The sequence below is a fragment of the Pavona decussata genome, unplaced genomic scaffold (genome assembly GCF_977016875.1).
Source record: "Pavona decussata unplaced genomic scaffold, jaPavDecu1.1 SCAFFOLD_19, whole genome shotgun sequence".
NCBI classification, from domain to species: Eukaryota; Metazoa; Cnidaria; class Anthozoa; order Scleractinia; family Agariciidae; genus Pavona; species Pavona decussata.
Window position 1 is genome coordinate 568,250 of NW_028145442.1, and position 25,008 is coordinate 593,257.

General features: G+C 40.5%; 1 protein-coding gene across 1 annotated transcript in view; it reads right to left on the reverse strand.

Moving 5' to 3' along the window:
* The window catches only part of LOC146486904 (sacsin-like), a 31,601-nt gene that overhangs the window by 2,832 nt on the left and 3,761 nt on the right, over positions 1–25,008 (reverse strand). Inside the window, exons 3-8 of the mRNA XM_085090395.1 lie at positions 21,824–21,924; positions 18,227–18,337; positions 17,712–17,859; positions 14,280–15,285; positions 12,207–12,781; positions 453–11,599 (exon numbers count right to left, since the gene is read on the reverse strand). Coding sequence (XP_084946521.1) covers positions 453–11,599; positions 12,207–12,781; positions 14,280–15,285; positions 17,712–17,859; positions 18,227–18,337; positions 21,824–21,924 — 13,088 coding nt within the window. The remainder of the gene's footprint in view (positions 1–452; positions 11,600–12,206; positions 12,782–14,279; positions 15,286–17,711; positions 17,860–18,226; positions 18,338–21,823; positions 21,925–25,008) is intronic.

The window sequence follows — 25,008 nt, forward strand, 5'->3', positions numbered from 1 at the left end:
TCTGATGGGAGAAAATAGCGTTTGTTTTTCTCAGAATAGTGACCCAATCTCTGCAGTTGCAAGCCACGCTAGCAAGTTACAAATGTTCACCTCACAATATTTGCGATACAAAGTAGTTTTACCACCGAACTATTTAGCCCTTAGGAATACGGCTAGTTTCCAGATTAATTCTTAACATTGGAGTAAAGAACGCACACCTTACAAAGAATGATCCTAAAAGAATCCACACTACAGCAAGGAACCAATAGACAGCAGTCTACTTCAAACTAGAACGCTGTCCGCGAAACTATTTTCCAAACTTCATAATGATTGAATAAAAACATTTGTGATGAAAACGAAAGCACTGTCCAAAAATCATGCTACTTCAGTGTCATGGCTTTCGGACAAATTTGGGATAACTTAATGTAAGGCCGGAGATGTACGTCAGGAATCAAGCACAAAAATAGTCTTACCTGATGGCATTTAAAGCAAACCCACTCATAAGATGGGCTGTTGAAGGCGACTTCATCTCCACCAGATGCAAGGTCAGCTTCAGCTTGTCTAAACCAGCGCGCGGCCTCTCCTGGCTGAGAATTTCTTTTGCAGAAACTTGGAGGAACATTCTGCCAAGTTGTGTATTCCGATGAGGATTCCCAGGAACCGTACTGTTTGGTAAAGCTTTCTCTGTATTGTTCACGTTGAGTTCCATGTTCTTTGGCTCGCGCTTCCCAGGAAGTAAAGAAGTTTCCATAAGATCCTCCCAGTCGAGACATCAAGCTCTGTATGTGTTGAAATGCTTTGGTGCAAAATTCTTCTTCACCTAAATTCTTGTCTGGATGCCATCGAAGGTAGAGACGTTTGACGATTTGTCTTCTTATTTCCTCTGGTTGTCTCCACGCAGCCTGGAGCGACTCTGAAATCTCATTAAAGATCTGCTGTACATTTCTGTGACGCTCTCTTTGCTGGTCAGCTATTTCTTTCAAGCGGTGAAACTTATGCAAGTTAGCAACATTAACCACTACTGCTTCTTTGTCGTGTCCAATGTTGATCCTGTAGTTCTTTGTAAAAAGAGCAGAATCTTCATCCGTGACCTCCTCAATAATCATCGCGTAGATGTATGTTGGAACGCCTTCCTTCAGTTGCAAACTCGGGTCATCTAGCTGATAACCTACATATTCCTCAGGATGAAACTCTTCAAAGGAGTCATTCAGCAGATGATGGTCTTCGATTGGAATAAAGCTTCCTGGCACTGGATAGAGATTAATTTCTGCTTGACTGTAGCTGTCATCGGTTCGAATGCCCATCCTGTCCAACAGTGACCAAATCTTTTGAGGTGGAAGACGCAACATTTCAGGAATCATATACGACATCACTCCAATAAATTCTCCAAACATGTCTACAACCACTTTGGATACCGAGGAAGTGATGTCAGCTATTCCTGTTACCGAATTAACATACACCCTCCATACCACCTCACCAGAGATCTCTAACTTCTCACGAAAGTACTCCAGGTTTTCTTCACTTCCTGGGATCTGAATGTTATTGAGAAATAGTGAGGTTTTCAGACCTTCCACAGCACAGAGCTCAATACTTCGAAGACTTTTCTTAACATCCGCTAGAACTTCTTCGTTGAAATCTTTCTCATCACAGTTGACATGTTTAATAATTCTGGCAATTCCACAGCCAAACGGTGCACAGGAGAGTTGTTGCTTCAATGCAATCACAGCCGTACTTGCTTTAATAACATGGCTCTCGGAATTGCTGAGTTTCTCTTCTATTACAGAGGAGAGCATCCTCGGCTGTAAAGTTGAAGGCAACTTCATCACCAGGTCTTTAATGTTCACCATTGCGGATTTAGAGGCTACGTCCATCAGATTGAGATCAAGTACAAACAGCTGTTCAAGGGCTTGGATCCGATTTCCGTAGGCAGGAACATCATTGAACATTAGTTCTTTTGACTGGCATAAAGTGACGGGGATTGACGTGAGATGCGTACTTGGGGAGCCATGTCCTGGAAGTGCGGCTGGAAGGTACAACTGAGAGAGGGTAGACGCATCTTCAGGATTCTCTTGCAAGCATTCAAATAATCCTTTCACTGCTTTTGAGCACACTCGAACCTCATTTGGGTGAAGTTTAGCATTCTGGCAATTCCGCTGTAACATCTCCAACACCATAGCGTAATGACTGGCTTTCACAGACTTGGAACAGCCTAGGAACTCAAGAATTTGCTGAAACTTCCCAAATTCTGGAGGCACTCGGTAGAGAAACGGCCTGATTTCACGATCTTTATACAGCTCAAGGACTGCTTGCCTTGGTTCAATGAACTTCCTATCTCGTGCAACCAAAATGCAGCGTAGATTCTCCAGCACGTTCTTTACTTTGCTGTTTCCAATCGCCTCATCTTGTAAAAATGTGTAAATGCGTTCCATAACGGACCCCAATGCAGACCACTGTTCAGGTGGCCAATTTCGTCTCTCTTTGTCGCTTTGAACCTGGCTGCATGTTGTCTGGCAGTGAGCAACAACAACATCTACTGAAGGCTTCTCCACAACCTCGAGCTGACAAAGAAGAGCCTTAAGATAGCGATGTGCACTCTGGAAAGGAACACTGAAACTATCAATTAAATTCCGGGGGTCTGCCCATCTTGGAAGCAAAGGCATTTTTGTCCAAACAATGTTCTCATGCTCTCTGAAAACTGCTCCTTTAAATGCCACAAATGGAGTTTGACCATCCTTTGTAAGTGGTGGACACAGTTTTTGCAACTGCTCTCTGACAGGGTGTGGAGCCACAAAGGGAATGTCACGGACAAGTCTAACAAGACCTTCACGCACTACATGGGGCCGAAGAAGCAGGTGATGCACCAAAAGTTCAGACTTCCTGTATGTATCATCCGTTCGCATTGTTGCAGCTTCCTCTGCAACTTCAGATGCAAACCTTAGGAAATCGTCTTGAGAGACATCTTGGATCAGGCCTATTTTCTTCAAAAACTCAAGCCATTCCTCAGATGTGAATGGTTCCGGTGGAAACTTGTCTTCTGGTAACAGTGATTTGAAAATAGCATTCTTAGGGTCGTAGAAACTTGATGCTGTCATCAACATGTTATTCTGGGGACTGAAAGCGACATTTCCAGGTTTGTGGAAACTTAATGATGTCTCTGTGGCATCCTTAGGACTGAAAACCACATTGCCAGGGTCATGCAAAGGTGATGATGTCTTCTTCGTGACATCCTTGGTTGGAATGAATGGGACAGATTTCAAATACTCCAGCAAGCTTTTCTTTTCTTCATCTTCTTTCTCTTCTGCACTTACTGAGGAAATGTAGTGACGAAGGTACTGGACATGAGCCAATTTCCCCCTCTGAGTCAGATGTTGAAAACATGGCAATATGAAATTCTGATACACTTCTCCACAAGAGAGATGCTTAATCTTCAACGCTTTGTAAAGATCTGTTGAGCTTCCTGGAGAACCCAAAAACAAACAGTGAGACCTGACTTCAACCACACCAATCTCATCCTTGGGTATGCTTGGAGGCATGACGAAACCTTTACTACCCCCTAGCTTTTCAAGACCACCACATGTCTTTGGAAAAAGTGGTAGCTTCCTCAAAAGGAGTTTATCCTCATCGGTGAAACTCTTTACGTTACTGCTTAAGTAACCCAAAATAACTGCGGCATCTGATGGCTTTAATTTCCCAAAGGAAACCGAAGCAGTTTGCAGCTTTTGCTCCAGTGCCCTGAGCAAAGAGTGAGGTTCTTTGAGAGAAGCCATGAGGTTCCGGACGAAATGGTTTGAATCCACTTTTACTGCAGCTAAATTAAGCTCTGGCAAGGCCAACATTCTTAGTACCTCTACCAACTTTGGACTTGATATACTGTAATCGGTGAAATCGATAACAGTTTCTGCCATCTTTAGGGGTACCAAGAAATGCTCTGTAACAGTTTCCCAGCAGTGTGACGATTGGAGTTTTTCTACCTGCATTGTTGCTGGAAGAATACACCATTCAGACAGTGGGGAGAGCTGATCGTAAATGGGTGGAGATTTACCATTCTCGTCGCTTTCATCTGACTTTTTTATCTTGTAACTCACAACCTCATGTAGAAAGTTCCAAACCCTGGAAACCCATTGAAGATTGGGCAAACTGCCATTTGAGCCATCTGGAGACCATTTCACGTAGCGACTTCCACTGAGAAAAAAGTGAGGCAGGGTTTGATGCAAGTGGCTGGCGAAAATATCTACATCCAATGGTCGGAATACTGAGGCCTTTCTGCTGTCACCAAAGCTAAAAACTCCACGGCGTAATTCTGAATGAACAAAAATGGATGGAGAGCATGGTAAAATACCTGCATGCTGACTCAAGCATCGGGGGTCACTTTCACTGAATGCTCTTAAGTAGTTGTCTTGCGTCAGGAGTAACGGAAGTCCTGCAAGGTTCTGCAGAAAATGTTCATCGTCTTTGCAGTACTGTAAGATGTTGCGAACCACTTTATCTTTCTTGAATGGCGTCTTTTCAACGGGAGATGGAATCTTTCCAACATTGCAAAGCGGATCAGTATCACTAAAAGACTTGTAAAACTGCATCACAGCAGAGGGTGAAATGCAGTAGACCTCAACTTCGGCTTGCTGTAGTGATTCAAAAATGATCATTGAAAATGCCACAAGATTGAAACCAGTTTTTGCCAAGGTCTCTTCGAACATGCACTTTTTCTTTTCCTTTCTCTTCCCTTCATCTTCCTCACGTTTTGTCTGCAGTGAAGCAAAACAACCATTAATTTCAAGATCATTAAAATATGCTCTATCCTTATCAGCACCAGTCAGTGGAAGCCATTTAAGTTGAACACGGCCACTTGAACATGCTTCCAAACTTCTCACAGATGGAATCAAATGCATTCTCCTCTCACTCATTTCTTGGTAGACTGAACTGACCAGTGGACTCCAGTGTGGATCTTGAGGCGCGCAAATAGGAAAAAGCTCCTCATACGTTCTTAGCCTTTCCAAGATCGTACTTTTGCTGCACTTCAGAATACAGGGTGTTGAGTCTTGCATTACTGGCAACTGGAGAAAACCACGCACTTCATCCAAAAGTGTTAGATAGCAGGACGTAATGACATCACACAGCAAGGAATTATTCCATTCAGTGCGATAGCCACCAGCTTCATCCCGCCACAAATTTCGTCTGGCTTCATGATCCAATGCAAAGTGCCCATTGACATGAACTGGCAGATCAGTTTCAAATGGAAGCGGAAGAAAACAATAAGCTCTCTTTTTTCCTTCCATCTCTTTCTTTGGGCTGTTACTCTCCAGAAGGCAGGCGACACCACCACGAGGAAGCATCCCTAGCTGCTGTTTCTTGAACGCATCAAGAACGCTTGGTTCCACAGACTTTTCAAAGCCAATTTGCTGTATGATGAACCACTTTTCCACCTTGCCAAAGCTGTCTTTTAACGTCATGGTGTAGCTACATTTGTTCACCTTTACATCTGTGGGAAGAAACGGATCCTGTTCTTTGGCTTGATGTGAGATGTCCTTCATGTAGCGAGAGAACGTCTGTCTTTTCTTACTGTCTTCTTTGGACATAAATACTTCAACAGAATACGTATTCACAAGTTTTCCCCTTTTATTTATTGCACAAAGGCTCATCTTCTTAACATTATTCACGAAGAGAAGAACTTCAAACAACTCTTTCTTAAGGTCTTCCATCATCACATCCAACTTCTTTACAGTTACAGGAGTAGAGGATATCTTGGATTCTTCAGCCATTTTCTCAGACTTTAAAGGAAACCTAAACATGGTTGCATTCTTCATAGGAAAATGTTCTTCGAGGTAACAAGGAAAAACATCTGGGAACTTTTCTCTCAGCCGTTTGATGTCCTTGAACATTCTTCCTGGTTCCTTCTCATTTGCATTTGGCACGTACTTGCAATGGGGGTCGAACACGCAGAGAACATCTCCAATTTCTCTACCTCTTGACACGAATGAAGGCACATCTGTTAAGTGGTAGACAGCATTGAAGCCGACTCCATACTGACCAGTCTTGTTTATATCGTCTCCTTTGCTGCCCTCTCCTAGAGACTGAATACCTTTGATATCTGCATTGGTAAAGGGCCGGTTGTTGTAAACACACAGTGCAGGACCTTGGAGTTGTTTCCAACTATCTGTAAACACTTTCTCATCTGGATGGAGTCTGGGATCTTTGATAAAGCAGATCTCACTCGCTTGTGCATCATCTGCATTTTGAACAAGCTCCTTCAAAATTTCTTTCTCGTTTGGATATCCTGTTAAGATGCGCTTTAAACGATTCGTAAGTTTCTCCTGCTGTCCAAAAGGAATGCCAATGTCGTGTTCTTGCAAGGCTTCTTCTCTTCTTGTTTTAACACCTAACTGTACACAAGTTGGCCACGGAATCTTCTCACTGACAAACTCCACGGCAGGATCATCAGGCATCCATGGACAGTCCTTTAAACAAATGTCAGAGACAGTTTGCATGACTCCTCTAGAGGTAGGCAAATAGATTATACCCCACTTTGCTTGTACTTCAGCAGGATCGCTACCTGATCTTTGCAAAGTCTCACCAAGTTGAATCGCCATATTCACTGCCGCTTGTAGGGTATGCTCATCGAGACTTGCCGTTTTAAATTGTTCTTTTACCTCTTGGAGACTGTAAATGAAATCTTTCTCTTCAAAATGGTCCCTAACACCAGCAAGTTTCATAATTCCGTGACATCCCTCAGATAAATCGTCGGGGAGTTTGTAGAGGAAGGGGCAGCAATCAACCTTCACCTCCAATGCCACACGGTTGGCAGGAACAAACATTTTTCCCAGCAGAATAAATCTCTTTTCACATAGCCATTCTTTGATAGAAGAGCCATGGCAAGGGATGTTATCCTGAAGAAATGCATAAGCTTCTGAGCAAATGTGGCTCACCATTTCATAAGCTTCACGATTCAGTGCATCAATGTTGCTAGAGATGGCTTCTTCTAGCTGGTTCATCACATGCTCTGTAGTAACCTCTTTATCTCCTAACCTCAACAATGTTGTGACTTTCTTAGAGATGTCTGGGGCAGCGATTGGTTCTGTACAACCGACAAGGTACTGATCCTCTTTCAGGAAGACGCCTTTAGGCGCTACCAGAGATTTCCTTCGAAGAAATTCTTCACCTTTCCAAGCCAGAGGAAACGACTTGGGTTTTTGGAGAACTGGTAGAAATTGAGCACTCTGAAGCCGTGACAAAATGTGTTGGGATGGGCCTTTATCTTTACATTTCGTTTTGTTTTCTAGAAATCTCAGAAATGCCTTTACTCGCTTGAAAGCCGCTTTAGAGTCGAATGCATTCAGCCACTGGATACTTTCGGCTCTTTCTGCAACCTCATCCCAAGGGAGATCATCTGAAGCCATTCCCAGCTGCTCAAGTTTGGCAAGTCGTTGAGGATCAAGAAAGGTTCCTCCTGTACCAAAAGGGAACCTGCCATCTCTATGGGAAAACAAGAAGGAGGCCTCTTTATCTGGATGCACTAGTTGTTCTGGGCACTTGAGTGTCTCTCCATTCGGTGAGGCTGGAATACAGGCATACATTCTCAACAACTCATCAAATTCTCGGCTGTGGTCATCCATAACATGCAACACTAGGGCATCTCTCAAATCAAAAGGGACGTTCAAAACATTTGGGAAAAAAAGTTCCTGGAAAAATCGTCTCTTGGTGTACGTTTTACTTTGTATTACATCCCAAAGACCACATGTGCAGAACGAAATGAACACATCAGCTGGCATATCAATGACCACTGCATTGTCCTTAGCTAAATTCTGCAAAACAGCAAATGCAGCATCTCCTATTTCAGGATCCTGGCGGAGATCTGGATGAAGAAAGACCACTTGAGTTATGTCAACCCAATGCAGACCATCAGAGAATAGAGCATGTCCACCTCTGGCAAGTTGTGTATAGAAAGATGTCAAAATAGGCCAGAAGTCTTGATCTACTTTGTCCGCCTTTGGCCACAAAGGGTGGAAGACACAGGAATCGTTGCCATGAGCAACTGACTTGACATCCTCCAGAAGGCAAAGATAGGCAGACAAAATCGAATCTTGCATGAGTTCATTGTTCCACCTCACTCCCGGGCATGTCTTGTCATCTTCAAGTTGCTTAGGTAAATGGCGTCTGTTAGCTGCCACAGAGAAAGCTCCATTTATGTGCACAGGCAGACCGCTGTGGATTGGAAGAGGAAGATAACAGAACACTGTACCATTGACACTGGATCCATGGCCATCGCTTACAACAGGACAGGGTTTTAAAGTGTAAGAATCTGTTGACACTAACTGTACAGCTACTCCGGCTGATGGAACAAGACTAGGATCATTTTCAGCCAACTGCATTGCCTGGCCGTTTCCCATGGAGGACACAACCATCCAAGTAGAACAATCTCGTCTAGAACCTTCATCAATTTCAAAGAACTCTAGACCGGGGGTCGTGAAACTGCAATCGATGTCAACAGTGATAGAAGACTCTGGAAATGTGCTTGGATCAACTTTCTGACTTTTGGCAGATCTGGTAATCCTTGATGATGCTTGGAGAAAATTACATTGCGTCAGGAATCTCTGCTGTTCTGTATCTAATTTCTCTGCAGTAACTGGTAATGTGACGGGAACAGTCAGTTCTCTTAGTATTCCTGCTTGTGATAAGGATTTGGTCACCTGAAACATCAGGGAAGGTTGTGGATCTGAGCTTGATGATTGCTGCAGTGTGTATACTGCAACACGGAAGACATTCTGAGTGAACAGAAGCAGGGTGTCTGCTCTTTCAAGAAACATTTCTAGCAACTTTCGCATTTCTTTGTCACTGTAATGCAACTTCTTTATCTCACTTGCTATGGCTTGCTCCCTTGTCCTCAATGGAAAGCGGAAAAGTGTTCCATAAAATGAATTGTCTTCCTTGTCAAGATGCAAGTCACATTCAAAGACACCATTGAATGGTTTGAACTGATTTGAGAATGCCCTTAGTCTCCTAACATCTTTGTTGAGATTAATTTTGATTCCTGGCTTCCTTTTGCTCTTGATCGCCTTTCCAAGGAACGAAGTGTGAGGATCAAGAATTGCAAAATAATTCTTGCTTACGAACATGGGCACATCTGTCAAGTTGTACACTGCACTAAAGCCAAGACCAAACTTTCCGATCTTTTCTGTGTCATGCACTTTTGTTGCTTCGTTCAGCTTTGTGATGTTTACAAAGTCTTCATCTTTAAAAGTGGCATCATTGTATACCCACAATGCTGGTCCCTGACAACCTCTCATCCCTTCATCAATTAAACAAGTGGTGGCATCCTTGTTTGTCCTTTCATCGTACATGAATCTGACTTCAGTAGCACCAGCATCGTCTGCATTCTGGACAAGTTCTTTCAGTACAGCCAATCCATCTGTGTACTCCTCCAGAAGTCGATTAAGTCGTATAGTAAGCTTCTCTTCTTGACCAAACTCTTCTCCGATGAACAACTCATCAGGGTCCAACATACGATTAGTGAGGGTTGGAACACCTAGACGTTCAGCAGTGCTGTTGGGAACAATGGGGTGTACATAGAAATAACCCATGTCTTTGTCATCTCCTTTCGTCTTCAGCCACTCGTGTTCACAGTACATGCAGTTCTCAACTGGTTCGAGTCGGATATACAGATTACCTTCAATGTGAACAGGAAGAAGCACCTTTGCTTGGAGGTCTCGGGACAATTCCACACTTGCCACCTCATTCAGGATGTCAACAGATAACTGGAGATCACGCTTTACTTCTGAAGGACTGAACTGGACATCATCATACTTCTCTTTTATCATACTCAAGACACGCAGCAGAACACATGGATCACTTTTTTCCTTCATACCGGAGCGGTAAAATAAGTGAGAGTGCTTCACCATCTCTGATGGAAGAGCCAGTATATACGGTGTAAGATCAATGGGTGGCTTACTGGAGAGCAGATGATTAGGTGAAGAAAAACCATCTCCATTCCAGACCCAGTGGGACATCTCCACACAACCAAATACCTCATTCACAGCTGCAGCATCTTCAAGGCCCAGGAAAGAGTAGATTTCATCGACCAAAACCATGTAATACGGTTTATCTTCCTTAGAATAACAGTTGATCACTCTTTCCAAGTGCTTTACTACGTCAAGGACGTTTGGTTTGGTTTGCCAGCCAAAATACTCGGCAATCTGACTTGATGACTCCGCTTCTACGACAGGTTTCACTGTCCCGATGAGGTTGGCATGCTGATGACTGATTAGTTCTGTTGGCTTGAAGAAGTGTTTGATTTCTTTCTCTTCGATTTCCCACCATGGGAGAGATAGAGGAAAACTCGGGGTTCTCTGCTGTAATCTTGACACCCACTGAATGTTGCTTAGTAAAACTCCCAATGGCTGTCTGTTGACTAACTCATGGAGTTTTTGGGGATGGTCACTAAGATGCTGAAAAATCTCGTTTGACTTCTGTTCTGCAGTCGTTAGGTGTGGAAGCTCACTTACAAGTATGGCACTTTGGTAAAGATCTTTGCCAGTAATGTGGCTCTCGTTTTTCATTCCGAGGTTCTCTAATATCTCGAGTATAGCTCGTCTGTTGTACAGGCTGCCGATGGGGAAAACATTTTCATTGGCAAATAATTTCTTCAGAGTGCTGTTTCTGGGGTCAAAGAGGTCCAATGCCCTCACTCGCTTTTCTTGCTTTGGAACAAATGGCAACATCTCTAGATTTCGCTTCAACTTAGCATCAGTACGAATGTGATGAGTAAAATGTTCAAGAACATACAGCATGACCTGGTCTATCTTCTCTCCAGAGTAGTTTCCTTGTTGTACATCTGGAAATACCATTTCGCACAGAAATTCAGTGGGCTTTAGAATCTTGACATCCAGAAGAAGGGCTAATCTCTTGGAATTGCTTTGGGAAATATCAATTGGGTCTCGCAAGAGGGGTATTGGAAGAAGCTCAGCAGGCGTTGCACATAGGCATTCTTGTTTTGACACAAACGTCTTGGACAGAGTCTCAAAGATTGGAAGAGAGCATAGAAGATTGTATGTGTCAGTCCCTCTGCTCAGTTGTTTAACACTGCTAAGAAATGATCTCAAGATGCGCTTCCCTTTGGGTGACACTTTACTCCATAGAATTTCAGAGAACGTGCCAACTGTCATGCTGGAAGAGGAAGCCAGCATTGCATTCAAAACACCAAGGACAGAGGGTGGATTGACAAAGGTCCCTAAAACAGCTGGATGGTGGCTTATTAAATCTGGAAGTTCATTCACGATAATCAGGCCGAGCTTTGTCAGAACGTCCGTCAAGATATCATCAAGCACAGCATCATTCAGGCGTTTCACAACTACTCTCGTGGGGTGGCAAAGTCTTGTCAAGGTTACAGGCGTCTGGGACATGCACACTGGTATCAAGGGCAGCTTCCCAAGGGTCTGAATGTCCTCTGCAGTGGTGAAGTGGTTTCGTAAGTATCTCCACACCAGTTCCAGCCACTCTTTTGGTGGATGCTTGAGGTTGGCAGCATCAGGGTACCAGGAAACTGTTTCACCTTTTTTCCAGTCAAGCGGGAGGCAAAACCAGAGAAGGGCAGTGATGTATTCTTTATTAAGGAATCGAAGTTGCATGCAACCTAAGGTGTTAAAAAAAAAAGGAAAACAAAAATGAAAAAAAGTTCCCAGAACTGTAGGCAAAACGACTACTTTCACTTTTTTAGAGACAAGAAACCATTTAACAGAAAGAAAGAAATACCAAGTATTGGTACCAACAACCTTAAAATCAACGTCTGTACCTGGGAATTACTAAGACTAGCAATAAGCCGAAAATAGTTTTTCTTAATCCTATACTTAAAGAAGCTATCTAATCTAAATTTCTATCCCCCACCTCCCTTCAAGTCAACCTCTAGATGTACTTAGACTCATTGTCTGTTACTCCATGTCAAATCTTGTGATATTCCTCTGGTTAGTTTCTGTAAAAATGAGATCAACTTTGGCACTATATTTTATACTACATATTTTAACTGTATATATCGTAATTTTAATCTACTTTGTTTTGGCACTTTTGCCATAGTTGGTGTTGACTGTGGGTGACCACGAGTTTCGTTCTATTTCTATGGACATGAATTCACTTGATTACTAGATGAATAAAGCAACAATTGTTGAGAGAATACCATGTGACCTGAAGATGACAATTTTCATACGAAGCTTATCATTGGATGGCAACATTACTATAGCACCTACCTTTGGATGCGGCAGTTTGGAGTTTCTGAAGAATGTCTTTGTCAACATTTGTATCCAGAAAATGGTCGTCCAGACCAGGAAGAAGTGCTTGGGGATGTTCATGCGACGAGATATAAACAGACCTGGCATGATGTTGAAATTGTGCAAATGTTTCATTGGCCAGAGGGAGAAGCTGCAAGCCACTGAGGTCTTTGAAATCATCATCACTGAGAGAAAACTTGAGAAGTAACAGCTTATCCTTCCTAACAAGATTTGTATAGCAAGACGGTGCTTGCCTTAATACATTTCGTATGAGAGCAGGTGTGATTTCTGTTTTACCAGGTGCGTACATGTCAATCGCTCTGAGCACGTGAATGGTTACATTGCCAGCTGGCAAATTGACTGAGAGCAGTATTCTCATGAGCAAATCTGTGGATTCCTCTCCAAGCAGTCGCTGAAAAATCGCTTCTCTTACAGTCACCCACTTCCCACCTTGTGCGTGGGTGTGCACAACTTCCTTTGCCAGGAGTAACTGAAACAACGGTTCCTGAAGTCCTTTCCACTTGTGCTCTATATTGCTAACATCTGGCCAGGCTCTAGAAAAGTAATAGTAGAAACATTACAAAATTTATAGCACTTTAAAAGAGTGGGTAAAGTTAAAGGTGGATACACCAAATAACAGCTATCAAAATAAGAAGTGGAAAATTTAAATTACATGATCGAATCACCATCTTGTGAACTAGGAGCACCACAAGGATGTTTACATTTAACAATTATTCGTCAAAGGCAAAGTTACTGTTCACCTATATTTACTGAGTGTGCTGTGAACTCGTAATTGTCAGAGGTGAATTAAAACTACAAAAACATTGACCTCTACATGACAAACTGACATAAGAACGCAATCCACATGTACAACTACTGTAGAGATAGCACACAATTTACAGTTTGGAAATGAAACACAAAAGGTAAATAATGGAAAAGGGAACGCTTTTTAGTTTTCTTTTGTGTGAAATTGTCTGAATGAATGACTTTGGTCGAAAGTGAAGGTCAATCTGTTACTCAATCTGACACTGGTTTTCCATGGCTGGCAATTTATGAGACCTTTTCTTGACAAGGTTTTGTCTCCCAAACCATTTATTCTCGATATGTACGATTCCAAAGTCCCGTTATTCATTTGGCTAAATTCCTGGTGTTTTAAATATCCTCAACATGAAGCGATATGTAAATAATAGTGTTCAGTAAGACATTATTCTTCTTTGCTTCCAGCCTCGATTAACAGTTTGTTTCTTGCGGGTAACAGAATTAATTTCTAGCAGCCGACCTGATATTAACATATCAAAAAAGACAACAATAAAGCTGAGTGGGGTCGCGTTTAATACAGAAAAGTTTCCTAAAAAACTGACAACTACTGTACTTGCTGAAAAAACAAATATGGCTTAGTTTAGCAGTCACGCCTTCAAATCCAATCACTGCTGGCACAGGTGATTTTAACACAGAATTCTAGTGATCATCTCTCAAACATTAGTACAATCATGAGTATTTCTTTGTAGATACAGCGTTTCCAGCGCTATCCAGTAAAAGATGAAAACTTGATTATGCTGTTTTCATACTAGTACAATTCTCATTCTAGAATTAAACTGCTAAATGTGTGGATGTGTGGCTTCTTCTAATACTGTTCGTGTTTCCCATCTCAGGAGAGATGGTATATGATGGAAATGAAGTTAGAGAGGTGCTGTTGGGTCTCAAAAACAATGCCATCCATCAACGTAAAAAATGTATGACAGTACACGACGTGCTTTATTATCTTATAGTCACGGGATTAACCTGCAGTTTTAATATTGGAGAGTATAAAATGCTCTGGATATTTGTAACATTCAGTCTTTGGTAAGGCTAAAAAGGGCCGTTTTCGTCCCTTCCTCCCTCCTGAATCAAAATTGTCTTAGCACATTAACGTGGTATAGGAATGAGTTTTATTCACTGAATGAGTATCCCAACCAGTGGAACTGATGACAGGACTTTTGCAGAGGATTTTTGAACAGCATGGAACTTGCAATTGCAAAGAGAAGGCCAAAAGGTGCACTTCATATCACTTACTTGTAAATGGCTATCTTGGGTATGAGAAGGGACCTCATGTGAATAGCTACCATTAGCATCGCAGCATATGCTCTTGGAATGGCTTCCTCCAGAAGACACTTGTTCCATAACAAGGACTTGTCTGTTAGCTGCCGACCAGTTCTTTGCTGATCTTCTTGTTCTGCACTGGGTGTCTTAATGTAACGTCTGTTCTGACTCAAAGCAAAGAAACCATTCACATGTACTGGCAAACCAGTTAAACTGGTGTTTTGAATTGGCAATGGCAATGAACAGAAGACATGACCTTGAATGGCAGGCATCTGATGACTTGGATCTGTTGGCAATGGCATGGCAACACCTACTGTGGGTAAATAAGCAAGGTCCTTGTCTGTCATTAGCCTTCTGAACTGTGTAGAAACCTTTCCACCACAAAGGTAGTTTGTAACAAGGAACGAATGTTGTTTCACATCTTTCATCAATGGTGAATTAAAGTTCACTGTCTCTATGGTGATTGGATAAGCAACTAAAACAGGTTCAGACATTACCCCACCAGGTGTCATCTTGCTGCAAAATTCCTTTCTCTTTGCCTGAACCATTTGCAGGCTTTTCTCTGCAATTTTTACTTGGAAGAGTCTTTGTGGGTTTGATTCACATTCCTCCCTGATGAACAGCTCAATAGATTCTACATGGTGTAAAAACAGAAGCATCATGTGGGCATCAGCCATGAAACTTTCAAAGAGCGTGTTCATCTTTTCTTCAGAGTAAACTGTGTCTGATAGCTTAGATGGCTTGGCCCTCAAAGGAAAACGGAACAGGGTTCCGTCATAGTAACCCTTAAAGAAGACCTCATCTGAACAGCTAAACACTCCTTTGTAGGGGCAGAACTGATCTGGTATTTTGTTCATCTCCACACAGACATCTTTAAGCCTCCAGTGCTTTCCTGTTCTTCTGTGGTGCTTGTCAGAAAAGTAAACTCCATGTGGGTCAATAATCCCAATCTGTGAACCACTGACAATACTTGGCAAATCTAAAAGAAAATATTAAATTTTAGGTAAAACCACATCTCAAGTGCTACTTTGGTTTGCCCTAAATGAAGCATCTACATGTTGCTGCTCTGGATTATTTTGTTTTCTTGCTACCAAAGGCCAATGCTTACAATTAAAGGGACGTTTACCACAAGAAGAGCCAAAATCACTTTTCTGGCCAAACACGTCAGAAGAACGCTCCAAACTTGCACATTTTTAGCTTGCACAGGGGATTTTGTGTACTAAACCCTACTAGGTTTTAAATTTTTTGTACTTGGAGTAATGAAAAGGAATTTTGCCTCTGCTTTTAAATGTAGTGGCTGCAGTTTAATGTGACCAAAACCTTCCAGGGTCAGCCTTTAGGCAAAATGCAAATATGCATCCTGTTTCATGAACGCAATCTAAAGTACACCCTAAAACTGGCATGTTTGGAAAGTTTTCTCACTTTTTAGCCAAAAAAGCAATTTGTGGCTCTCTTGCTGGAAATCCTTCGATTGACACCTAAGTCTTGTCTTTGTTGGTTATTAGCCCGGTGGTTAAAATGAAACACTTTTTGGTGGTTATTGGCCTGGTGGTTAAAATAACAGTGTTTGGTGGTTATAATAGCACGGTGGTTAAAATGAAACAGTTTTTGGTGATTATAATTAGCTTGGTGGTTACAATAAAACAGTTTTTGGTGGTTATTAGCCCGGTGGTTAAAATAAAACTGTTTTTGGTGGTTATTAGCTCGGTGGTTACAATAAAACAGTTTTTGGTGGTTATTAGCTCGGTGGTTAAAATAAAACAGTTTTTCGTGGTTATTAGCCCGGTGGTTAAAATAAAACAATTTTTCGTGGTTATTAGCCCGGTGGTTAAAATGAAACAGTTTTTGGTGGTTATTAGCCTGGTGGTTAAAATAAAAGAGTTTTGGGTGGTTATTAACAGGATGGTTACAATAAAGCCAACAAAGTATTACTCAACATCATCTTGATCCGGAAATACCTAGCCTCCCACGCAGTTGTTTTTAGGGGACTCGTATTACCTCCTCCCCACAAACGCCTGCTTACCCAGGCGCCACATTCCTTTCCACTGCTAAGCCAATCACAGTCAACCTTCTAAAACCTGGAAGGTTGACCTTGACCTCAGAATGCCTCTCGTGGTCTCAAACAGTGTAAACATCATGGCGGAGACAGAACTTTAGCGAGCTTACATGAGCTTCGAGTACTGTATGCCCTGCATTAAAAATTTCTCGTTTAAATGCCTATTAACTGACTTTAACCAAAGAATTTGTGACGGGAAATATTGATAGTTTTGTCAATTTGCCGACTGGTTACCCAAAGTCGCTTTAATATTTATCAAGCTTTGCCTTCAATCTTGTCGACCTTAAGCTTGTCGGTGTGGAGGAAACCGAAATATTACCCGATATGTTGGTAAACTTTAAAGATATTGCAGTTGAAACTTGCTTTGTTGCTGCAATTTGTTCGGGGGCATGTGCGACATTTTCCACAAGGACCACAAGTTGATCGGCTCTTTTTCGTTTAACTTTCTGTTTAATAGTCTTTAATGGACTGATAAATACTGCAGATCTCCTCTTGAATCAAGTTAGTCTCTAGAAACACTTCGTACAAATGAACAACTCTTCTCCAGAGTTTCCGCACCAGTAAGAGGTGATATCTTTATCGACTGTCAACTCGATAAGGCGGGGAAGATCAATTACACTTTCCCAAAGATTTTGACTCTTCCAGGAGATAACGGTGTCAAAACGTCGCACAAGAAGCCCTTGTATTCACATTCTATATTTGTTTGGAGTTTCAGCCATGACCAGCTATTCTAGAAGTGAAAAAATATATATAATATTCTAACTTAACTCCCGCATCTCTCAGGACTGTACAAAGCTGGTGAAAATCGGAAGCGGCCATTGTAACCAGCAATTTGATTTGATATTATTAGACAATGCCTCCATGGTGATTGACTAGGGTGCTTGGGGAGTAAAACAATGGGAAAGGAATGCTGCGCTTGGGTAACCAGGCGTTTGTGGGGAGGAGGTGATACAAGTCCCCTAAAAACGACTGCGTGGGAGGCTAGGAGTAGTGCACTGGAAAGTGGTCTACCCACTATGCAGTCAGGCATGTGAGAGTGAGTGTCCAACATAAACAAACAGGGCTGCAGCACGTGCACAGCACTAGCCACATGTATGCAATGCAAACCTATTTTTAAAGTATGTTAAATGTAACTGAAATAAGTATGAATACCCTTATCTACAGACGTTTGTTCTTGGGCCATCGCAGCTTGATCAGGAATAAAACACAAACACAATAAACTTGCGGATTTTATATAAACTCGAGGTTTCATATGCTAGTCGATATACATTTTCAAAAGTGGCCGACACAATTTACCCATATCTACTCAAATAGTTGTAGAGTCTAATATTAAGTTTCAACTGTCATACCTGTCAAATGAAATACCGACTTGAACCCAAGTCCAAACCGACCAACTTTCATGCGATCTTCCACTTTAATACTGTCCGAGACCAATCGGATCCCTTTCCAGTCTTCTTGGGTAAACTTTGCATTGTTGTAGGCATAAAGTGCTGGCCCCTATTTGAAGAGATACCATATGAAAACATTATGGGTGTCCCTTACAAAACAGGTATAAATAAGGAAGGAAAGGAGGGAGGGAGGGTATGGAAAGCTGAGAGAAAAAATGGCACAGAAAAATGGTATTTGTTGGAAGACACTGGTTGAAGAAGGAATGGGCAAAAATTGCACATTCAAGATTTCACACTGTTTTTGTTAACAGGTACATAGGCTGGGCTTTTCAAACCAAGGATGGTATCAAACAACAAACTTAATTATTTTCTTGATTATATTTGTTTTGCCAAAGCCTGTAAATAGATTACTCGTAGTCTTAGATCAAAGAGGAGCCAAGTCTCCTATTATGTAGTGTAGAATAGTTTAACTGCACCTGAAACTGGGCAAGCTCTTCATCATAAAGATGAGTTGTTCCATAACTGTTCTTGTCATAAAGGAACTTGACTTGAGTGGCACATGCATCCTCAGCATTTTGAATAAGTTCCTGTAAGGGCAGAATGGATGGTAATCACGTGAAAAACTAGCCACCACACCTCTAGGTAACTTTGACATTACAGCATGTGCTCTCAAAATGTTTTGCAGTACAATGCAGCCTAACAGGAGTAGTAGGGAAGCACAAAAAGCTGAACTGAATCAAGAGGCTTCTGAAGGCTTTGTTTTATCAACAGAGTTGGTAAGGTAATTTGGCCACCACAATGAGATTTGACCGCTGACATTAGAACCCTTCATCAGAGTGAATCTGCCAAACCAAACATTCGCTTGTACTCCTCTACCGACACAGCACCACAGTTCCTTTAGAAACTACAGTCGACTCCCGATAACTCAAACCTTCAAGGGAAATTGAAAAAGATTTGAGTTAACAGGAGTTTGAGTTATCAAGGGTAAAATTATATAGAAAATGACCTGAAAGGAAACGAAAATTGGTTTGAGTTAGCACGAGGTTCGAGTTATCGGGAGTGGACTGTAACTTCACTGTTATCTATTCAGTGGAAGCCTGTTTATTCATTACAAAGCACACAAAAACTAGCCAATTGTTATTAGTCTTCTGCAGTTATGTTCTTTACAAATTTTGGCCAGAAAAAAAACATTGTTCATAGCATAGCATAAGTAATTTATTTATGTTAAAGAAAATGAATAAATAACTAATTAAAGCAAATAATGTATGAACGCATTTACAGAATGTGCATAAATTTGCATGGTAAATAAAGGCTGTTCAGAAAAGCAATAGGGTGTCCCACCCTGAACAACAGAGAGGTGTGCATTTAAGGTGATTACATGGGAAGAACAATAATATTGACTTGAAAATTACCCCCTTCCTCATGGATGTACTACTTAGTCGTAGGTTTATTTGTACATAGCTGATGAATTGTCCATAATTAAAAAAAGATTATTATTATTATTATTATTATTATTATTATTATTATTATTATTATTATTATCATTATAACCCATCCCACTAAGTGCAACACACAGGGAGCCAAAGAAATAACATGCGTTGCCTCAAATAACTGCCACACCCTCAGCAAAAACATGGAACCTATTTGAAGAACCTGAGCTAAAGAGTGGCACTTGCACAATGTACTTGAGGATTTTTTGTGGCTACTGCCTTCTGGGAAGGCATGGCCACTATGCTATGGTGTTGTGAGTAAGTCCGTAAATCGGAAACTTTTGGAATAGTAGAATTTACACGAAGTTCATGAGATATCAGTTGGCTTTATTCACATGGAAGGTCCTATCTGGCAATTCAATATGCCGCCGCATGTCGCATGTGTGAATTTTCAAGGTGGCAGTTTGTGGATCTTGGAAGGAAAACACAGATTTTCAATACTGTAAATGAAAAGAACAACCTCTAAGGAACGCTCGGCTGCTTAAACAGAGGAAATCAGCGAGTTCATAGCCAAGAAATTCCTGTTCAAGATTGTGTCAGCAAAATGTGTGATCGCACATCATCGCAAGCAAGATCTCAGCGAGTTCATAGCCAAGAAATTCCTGTTCAAGATTGTGTCAGCAAAATGTGTGATCGCACATCATTGCAAGCAAGATCTGCAAATAATCACACGAGCTGTAGACTCTTGGATATTTTTATGTGCTGCTGGGAATCCACTTTACAAAACATTACAGGGTTGAATATGAATTTTACCATGCTTTACGTTAAATTGATCTATTTGTCATATTTCAAATAGCTTGAAAGTGACTCGTAGTTTGCTTGCATCGGCAGCCTTCACATAGCTTCACTCAAAGTGAAAATTGCACGAATTTGCTTTTCAGGTGTGGACACAGAACACAGGTCTGTCTGAATAAATTTTTCAATTAACAAATTATCTGTGTGTCTTGATTCATGGAATTTCTTCACCACGCGATCTTATGTAAACCAAGGAAGAGCCAAACCATATCTATCTATTACTGTCCCCGTGTAAAAAAATCCAAACCCTCCAGCGCATTAACCAACAAACTCTTAACCAAGTTTTAACCAAGTCTTCCTGCACACCCCTGACTGGAGCTCCTCATTTATACCTCTGCATTTTATACAACATTGCTTTTTTACTGCAATGCTCTACAAAAATAAACCAGTAGCCACATGCAGTCATACACTGCCTTTCATTAATATGTGCAGTAGTGAACACTAGCCAGTGATTCAGTTTGTGTTAAATGAACTGCACTGGAGACAGTGAAAGTGACAGAGTGTCGTTATATTAATAATTATTGGTAATATTGTTCTAAAACCATTTTCAGAAAAAAAAAAGAGTGTAAATGTAGGTAAACATTAAGTGGGTACTGGTGACATACTGCTGGGGGAAATCCTCAAATAAAATACCATCCCATCCAGTGGGAAGTAGTTTTCATTCACTTCCCATTGATTTTGTGATTATCCTAACTAGCAACCTGCCAAGATTAGCCTAAGCTATGGGTTGCAGTAAATACAGTAAGGTAATAATATTGCAATTTGCATGAATGTAAAAACAGGTTATGTATAATTATGTATGTATGCATTTCACCCTCACTGCTATAATGCAATAGCATGACAGGATTGAGAAAATGAGGTGCAGCAGAGTTTTTTTTGAGGTGTTTGGGGATTGGATGAAACACTCTCTTGAGTATTTTTCCAATGGCAAAAAGAAAGAGAAAAAGAAATAAGTTAAATTTTGAAGCCTCTTACCACTGTCCAATATATAACATCAGATGATTCAGTTCGTTTCAGTACACAAGCTTCCGAACTAATAAGGGGGGGGGGGGGGGTCATTCCAGTTGGTAGGTACATTGGATGATAATTCCCCTTGTCTGAACGATGGTCCTTAAAGTTTCACATTTGCCTGTGAGGCTTTTTTTGGCCAATCTTTCAGCTTCAGGTATTATACTTTGCTACTAGCCACCTGAAGAGTTTATTATAAAGAGGCGAATTTACATATTATTTTAAGACAATCAATTTAAGCAAGTGACACATTCAGACACCAACCCATGACCTGGCCAGTACCTTATGCATGCGCAGAGCCATATGACCCGGGAAGTGGCAGCCATGGACAGCTGTTTTGGCCTTGTTGGGCCACATCAGCATTGCTTCAAAAACTCATTAATAATTCATAAGCCCATTGACCTATCAAATGGTTGATAAAGCATCATGTGCAGTGGTTTTATATCCGATAAAACCTCCTCCTTATTAGTATGCGGTGTTTTATGTTTTTCTCGTATGCTAATTTCCAGCGTTCACAAAAGCATCATTGTTATGACCTCTCTTGATACACGCTCTTCCAGGAATGTTTTCAAGCCGTTCGAAAAACTTGCAGCACGTGTTTTAATCGGGTCTTAAACCACTCGGCTGCACCTCGTGGTTTTAAACCCTGATAAAACACTGCTGCTCGTGTTTTAAACATTACATGACGCACTGGCCAGGCTGTGGGTTGGTGTCCGAGTGTGTCACTTCCTTTAATTGATTGTCTCATTATTTTTTGTTTTGCTCTTGTTATTTATGCACCTTTAGTATCTGGTCATCATCTGGATACTGGTCCAAAATCTTCCTCAGCTGCTGAATGAGCGATGGCTCAATTAAATCAAACCCATCCTCATCATTTTCCGCTAAATGGCAAACAGATAATGAAGGAAGGTTAGCTTTACAGACTTTGACGTCATTTATGTGCCCATTTTGTTACTTAATTACATCCATTTTGAAATCACTGGTGATCCTTGGAATCTGATTGGTCCAAAATGGTGCGCTTTATTTCGAAATTGCACCATTTTGGACTCTAAATCGCATTATTTTAGACTCTAAATCGCATCTTTTTAACCAGCCAATGAGAAAGCGGGATTATTTAAATTGACCAATCAAATTGCAGGAAAATTTTAGACAAAGAATGTTTTTACTTTGTTTTTAGAGCTTAAATTTCCTGAAATTTTTTAAATGACTTTTTTTTTCGGAATTTTTTAAATATAGCATATTCTTGGTGGAGGAAGCTGAAATCTTTTATTTAGACACTTTTTTGGGCAATATTGGGGGATTTCAAAATGGATGTAATTAAGTGGTAATTGAACTTCGTGTCGTGCAATTTTGGTCTGAAATCATACTTGTGATTTCAAATCAAACTCGTGCTATCGCCCTTGTTTGATTTTGAAATCACGTGTATGATTTCAGACCAGATTGTGTGGTTCCAGAAAATATCCATACCCCCACCACGGAGGGAATTTCACATAGGACCCCCCCACCCCCCAGGATTTTCCATTTTCAAGGTATTTTCTTAACCCCCCCACCCCTTCGGAAATTCCTCAAATACAGAATACACCCCCACCCCCCTCTGGAAAAGTTTTTTTTTTTCAAAAGAACGCCTCAAAAATCAGTTTGATGTGAACATTTCAGAAATATCAAGAACTGCCTACACGAGGAGAAAATATGCGTTATCGAAGAGCGCGCGCGCTGTTCAATTTCACCGGTAGAGTTTGCCAAAAAGCTCTTGATACTGAAATAATTGTTGTGTTTCATTTTTACCTGTGGTCATTGACATCAAACTTTACCATTAGCTTCACTGAAGATTTTAAATCTAAATTGTTGGAATAAGTCCCGCGATGCAAAAACTTTTTTTTCATTTAATTTGCATATGGCATGTTTACATTCCTATGCAAATTTTAGGAGATCGAAAAGATTATCGCTTTAGTTCTACTCAGTTGATGATTTTTCCCCTGGTAATCATTCAGTCTAGTTATTTTAGTCAATAGTTTTCCTATTGAATCGGAATAGCATGGACAAAATAAGCATTAGCAGGGCAGGGAGACAAATAGAGATTTCAGATCGTAACTTGAAACCGCAGACGAAATGGAGCCGCAAAACGAAATTAGCATGTTCACGTTCTTATGCAAATTTTGTATGAGATCAATAACGCATTAAAAGAATGTTGAATTGGCTCTATTTTGTTGAATTTTGGCATAGAAATTAAGTTAATAGTTTTGGACTTTAAGTTGAAATACTTTGGACAAAATAAGTTTTAACGCAGGTCAGTTTTGACAAACCATAATTGACCCCGGGAATTGACCTTTGCCCGTAACTCTAAACAGGATACAAAAATAACAAACAAATATTTCAATGTTTTATGTAAAATTGTGGCTTTCACTTCATAGCCATAAAACATTTTCCCTTTTAAACATTGATACAAATTCAATTGTTGCCAGTAAACAATATTTTCTACGCAAGAAAGTTTCACAAACAACAGTTTTATAATAACTGAGTCACGCAACGCAGACATAGATTTCTTGTCTCAGTTGGAGTACTTCGATTACAAAGGCTTTTCGGAGAAGAGAAACATGTTTTTAATGTAACAAGGGTTTCTTTAAAACAGTTAAACAAAGTGATGTCTTCAAGAAAGATCTATGAAGTTGCAAAGTTGGTAAGTTACAATTTTGAACATTTATGTCTGACATGAACGTGAAGTTGACCCTCTGGAAACTTATCCAACCATTCACCACTCCTCCCCTCTGGAATTTCCTGGGCCATTGACCCCCCCACCCCTCTGGAATTTCCAATTCCCTCCGTGGTGGGGGTATGGATATTTTCTGGAACCACACATTGCACTCCACTCAGTTCAATTACCAATATTAATTTCTATAGTTTCATGTAAACTATCATAGCAGACTAAGTGAGATGGGCATTTACAACTCTTAAATTATAAGAAATAAAAAAAATAGAAAAACTACAGTGCTTATATTTATAACAGCATTTTATATTGCACCATAACAGTAAATAATGGACTGATAATGTTCTAGGTGTATTAAAAATAAGAGCTAACTAAACATTTTTTTGGTTGCAGTTCAACTGGTCTCACATGAAATCAGCTACAGTCCATGGTAGAGCAAGGTGGAGGGAGCCTGTGGGAGACCTATGTGCCAACTGGTGTTTACTGTTGTGATGATGACAACAACAACAACAACCATTATTTCCTCATGGCTAATTAGAAATATTATAAGTTACATTTTTGTGAAGTAAAATCTGGAAAAGTGCTTTGAATAATTTTGAAGAAGTGATTGAGGATGGAGGCCAAGTTAACCATCTGATAATGATGCTGATGGCAATCATACGATGGTTAAATGTTCACAACATACATTTACACAGACAAAAAAATTTATTTACCTCAAATAATATTCTGGAGGGATCTTCTTGAAAGCTTACAGTGGTTACCAATAACACTTTATTAAATTGATTTTGCACTAGTTCTGAGCTGTGTTTTGAAATTCTCAGCATGCAGTTGATATTTTGCTCACAGCTTACATGCCTCATGGCATATTTATTTTAGTTTAAACTGGCTTGGAAATCAAATTTGATAAATTTTATCCATCTGGTTGTGCATTTACATTTTCAATTTGTTGGCTCTGTTGCTTTGAAATCTTGTCAGAATTCAAAATAATTTCAATGGCTTTTCTTTTATTGACATCCACCAAAACTCAACTCTATCTTGCTCTAATGTGAAGACAGAGGGTTGTATGTTATCAGAATCTACTGTAACAGAGTTTGCTGGATCTCCTGCCTTATCTGATTATTTAAAAGAATATTAATTTTTATTATATAAACAACAGTGAAATACCAGGTGAGCTTTCGCGCGAAAACGTGATATCTTCACATGTGAAGATAACACGTTATTTTCACACGTGAAAATAACACCGTTACTATGGTTACATAAT